The sequence below is a fragment of the Cydia splendana genome, chromosome 17, assembly GCF_910591565.1.
Source record: "Cydia splendana chromosome 17, ilCydSple1.2, whole genome shotgun sequence".
Lineage (NCBI taxonomy): Eukaryota > Metazoa > Arthropoda > Insecta > Lepidoptera > Tortricidae > Cydia > Cydia splendana.
The window spans coordinates 10,953,610-10,957,844 of record NC_085976.1 but is presented as its reverse complement, the minus strand read 5'-3'; the positions used below and the strand labels follow the sequence as shown (position 1 = coordinate 10,957,844).

The 4,235-nt window shown below is 48.6% G+C and overlaps 1 protein-coding gene across 1 annotated transcript; it reads right to left on the bottom strand.

The window, feature by feature from the left end:
- Positions 1-991: 991 nt before the first annotated feature.
- LOC134798772 (zinc finger protein basonuclin-2) lies at positions 992-3,943 on the bottom strand. Its single transcript, XM_063771147.1, has one exon. The coding sequence runs from the start codon at positions 3,699-3,701 to the stop codon at positions 1,614-1,616; it is 2,088 nt and encodes a 695-aa protein (XP_063627217.1). The 5' UTR covers positions 3,702-3,943; the 3' UTR covers positions 992-1,613.
- Between the last annotated feature and the right edge of the window lie 292 nt (positions 3,944-4,235).

Sequence of the window (4,235 nt, the reverse complement as noted above, 5' to 3'; positions counted from 1 at the left end):
TCTCTTTCCGCACAGACTCTATGTATTACTTACCTTTAGCAATATTTCTGTTGGGTCATTGGGCTCCGCGTGACAATTACAGCTATTTTTTATTTATTTAATTCACAAATGTTTAGACGTTTTGAGACATTTCATAATTAAGTAATTTCCAAAAAAGTCAACGAAAATATTTTCTTCGGATATATTAAGTTATGAAAATATTTCTACTAGTAAAAATTCATTTGTCTCTTGCGTGCCAAATTAAATAAACTAATAATAAGTATTATCCTGATCAAGAGACACGCATTTAGAAAAACAGCACTACTCAACAGATTCGGACTGGCAACGCCATCTGTCGCCGGACGGCCACAAACTATTTCAAGAGGCAACTCGAAACGTTCCAATAGGGAATATTAGGCAAAGCTCTGCGTAGGTGGCACAACTAGCACATACAGTAAACAAACATCAATGACACATCATGCGTCACTACGTCAATCACATGGCCTACCGTGAAACACGACAATCGAAAGTTCGGTTTCTGCCTCTCTATCACTCTTGCATATTCGAGCGATACAGAGGCAGGTAACTAAATTTCGATTTTCGCGTTTACCGGTAGGCCCTTGTTAACAAACCGCCTTGATGCATCAATGTCATATTTTTATTCTGTGAAAACTTGTCGAAAAACAGTTTAAGGCACAGTATTTATGTATAAATTGTATAAGTTAGTCTATGAATTTACTAGAGTCGGTAGTGCTGCACTCTGGCGGCAGAACATTGCAGTAATATCCCCTATTAGAATTGTACAAAATTATTTTTAAGATTCGTGTTCAATAAGAAACATTAAATTAAATTAATGAAACTGCTACTGTTGCATATATCCCCCGATTTCCCGCTGGTTGGGCTCATCAACATTCATAGTTTATGTTGAATACCTACCTACTTTAAATCAATAGCGACATTTGAATAAGTATGCATGCGATTGATTAATAATATATTCAGATGTTCTGTTATAGGAGATTATTACGTTATTTCCTTATTTTATCTCATTTCGTGACGGTTGAATGGTGAATCTGCTGTCGTAAAAGTTTAATGTGTCAAACAAGTTCATTCCTTATTAGATTCTGGTTGTATAAATAAAGTCGTAATCGCCCAGAGCTGTTATTATTGCTTAAATCATCGGATTCAGACTACCTTTTTAATGCAAATGAAGCAAAGATTAATGATCCGTCCGATCACCCATTCGATTCAGACACCAACTTAATGTAAATAAAAACAATTATTTTTTTTCCTCAATGACTTTATTGCGCCAGAACAATAAATGAAGCTGATCATTATAACGTTTACTTTCAACATCGATTACAAATACTCTACACGATATCATATCGTCCGCCCGCGCTCGGCATTACCATTCGTAACACCCGAGTCCATATTGCACTGCACTTCACTGCCTCCAAGCGGTACTGTCCCTATAACTTACAGTTCGTGGGATCGATAATTACGATATATTTGTCTAAATATCACAAGGAAATACAAAACGAAATACGAAATAGAATTAACTCAATTAATATTATTAACAATTAACTATACAGAGTCCGTTGCGCCTCGCTTCACCAGGAGGAGCGCGCGTGGCGGCGTCATGACACCGGAACGTGGTGTTGGTAGAGTTGCTCCTGGCGCTCGCACAGAGATGTCATCTTCTTGTAGGACTCCGAGCTCTCTCGAAAAAGCAGCTTGGCGTCCTCTCTGGAGCGGGCGTGCGCGGCGTCGAGCCTGCCCGGTGACAGCACCGGCGGTGACGACGCAGATAGCGGCGAGAGCGACTCGCGCGCCGACTGCGCTCCCGCTGGCGCTCCGTACGGCCCTCCGCCCCCTTGCACCCCATTATTCATCAGAAAAGGGCCCGGAAAAAAACCCCGCTCGCCCAACTGTGGGAACAAACCCGCTTGTAGCGCACTCAAGTTCCGACTATAGAACTTCATCGTTTCTGACACGTAACTTGGAATTTGAGAGGCATCTTCGTTGCCACCGTATCGCAAGCTTTCAAGGGTCGACGCTAGGCCTTTTATGTCTGCGTACAATTTGTTTAACAGTTCTGTGTTCATTTCGAATCCCGGTCTTTGTTCTCGGCCATCGGGGGAGTTTGTGGAGAGTAGGCGGCGGTGCAAGTCGACGTTTGAGCTGTGCCGGTCGCGACTCCGCCGCGAGGGGAAGGCAGCGTCGCAGCCGTTAACATCGCAGGGATGTAGCAACTTCAAGTGGTCGTTTCTGTAATGCATGCGCAGGGTGAAATGGTTCTGAAACACTTTTCCGCATGCGGTGCACCTGTCCGGGTTTTCGTCGTCAATGGGTATCTCGAGATCGTTGAGGTCCGTCCGGTCGTCGGTGCGGTCGCTGCTCGCGGAAGGTGACCGTGCTCGCGCTAGCCGTTCCTCCAGCGCGTGCAAGTCGCTCCCGCTGTCGCTCGGCGTGTACAGATCTGACCTCAGTCTCAGGCCCTCGCGGACGACGCTCGGCGCACTGGATTCGTCGTCAGATTCACTTTCGGCTTTCACACGTGTTATCGATTCCGAGTCCACAGTTGCTTCTTCTCCGTTCTGAAAGGGCTCCCACTTTTCAGGTTTTTGTTTTTTCAGCGATAGCGGCTCGTCATCCGGGCGGCTAGAACCCGGCGTTGAAATATTTCTAAACATGTCGCTGTGGTATTCCTCGTCGGACACATTGTACTCGTTATTCTGAGAACAACGAGTGGGGTTGCCGCTTTTCCGTTTACGTTTATTAGGAACGAGGGACGACTTGTCGTCCGATACGGTGGGTTCATTGCGACTAATTTCAGACGCGGCTGTCGGTTTGGTATCATCTTTCTTTTTATTTACACTCAAATCTTCCGGTTCGTCCTCGTACGAATTAAGTCTCTCTTCGACCGGGGACTCATCTCTCTCTTCACACTTAACTTTATTTTCATCGTCAGAAATGTCATCGTTGTTGTCACTGTCGTAAGATTCTTCCTCCTGGGAAATTGGCGGTTTAGCGAGATCCAACACGCCGCGGGAATGTTCTTCCGGTTGTGGGAACTTTCTATACATTTTTTCAATTTCACTGAAGTTACGGAGGTTATCGAGGGGCACTCGCGGAGGTAGAGGTGTCGGGCCATGGCCGGCCAGCGGCGGAGGCAGACGAGCCGCCAGCTCGGGCGGTAGTAAGCTGGGCGGCGGCAGCGGCAGCCGCGCCAGCGCCGGCAGCAGCGGGAAAGGTTGCGCGGACCTACCGTCATGCGCCGATATCTTCCGCCTCACATGCGGCGAATGCAACTTCGGATTAGGATTAGCACTGTGCCGATTTCTCGAACGCCGCGAACTGAACATCATCGTGCACCCTTCAACTGTACACTTGTGCATCTCCCTCAGATGCACCGCCGAAAAGTGAATTTTCAAAGCTCCCTTGTCGCAGAAAGTCTTCAGGCAGACGTTGCACTGCACGCGCTTCTTGCCGGTGGCGGGATTGACGAACTGCACTCCGAGCCCGAGCGGCCAGGGCGCGGGCGGCGGCTCGCGGCGGTCCTGGTAGTCGGGCGAGCGCCTCTCGTCACTCCTGTCTTCATCTCTTCCACTAAAGCTGGCTCCTAATTTTCTAAAGTCGAACTGGGGCGCCGGTTGGCTCACACGAGGCATCATGAAATAGTCCAAACCGGCGGGCAGGCCGGACGCAAACTCTTTGCCTTCCATCACGTCAGTGTCATAATAGTGCAGCGCGAGACGGGCGGCGCGCGACGCGGTCCGTGCGCGACTGAGGACGTGCGACACAGGTGACCGCGCGGGCGGCGCGACAAAGGCCGCGGGGGTGGCGGGTGGAGGGCAGGGCAGGTGGGAGGAGCGAGCGCTGGGCGGAGCGGATCGATGCGCGGTGGGGACAGGCGACAACGCGCGGCAACGCCGCGCGGTACCCACCAACAACAACCAAACGTTACGTAATGCAATAAGCTGCCCAAACTAAAACAACTTAACTTTACCTACACGTCCAATAAGTTACGCTAATTCAGATAAGCACATCTAATCCATGGACGCATCCAAAATAGCTTAACAGTATTAATATCGTGCAAGTCTGTAGCCGTTTCGGATGGTTGCACTGGCCGCACATGCCGACGTGTGTGCGGAGCACGATCCATGACTTTATGTTCACTAGAAGCAAACTAAAACGGTATCGCATACCAGTCCAAGGAGTCAGCGATACCTAAGCGCAAAAGTAGTCTTAGTTGTAGT

What these genes read in the sequence shown, in the direction of transcription:
- LOC134798772 (XM_063771147.1), bottom strand. Translation starts at nt 3,701, where the DNA reads ATGGAAGGCAAAGAGTTTGCGTCCGGCCTGCCCGCCGGTTTGGACTAT.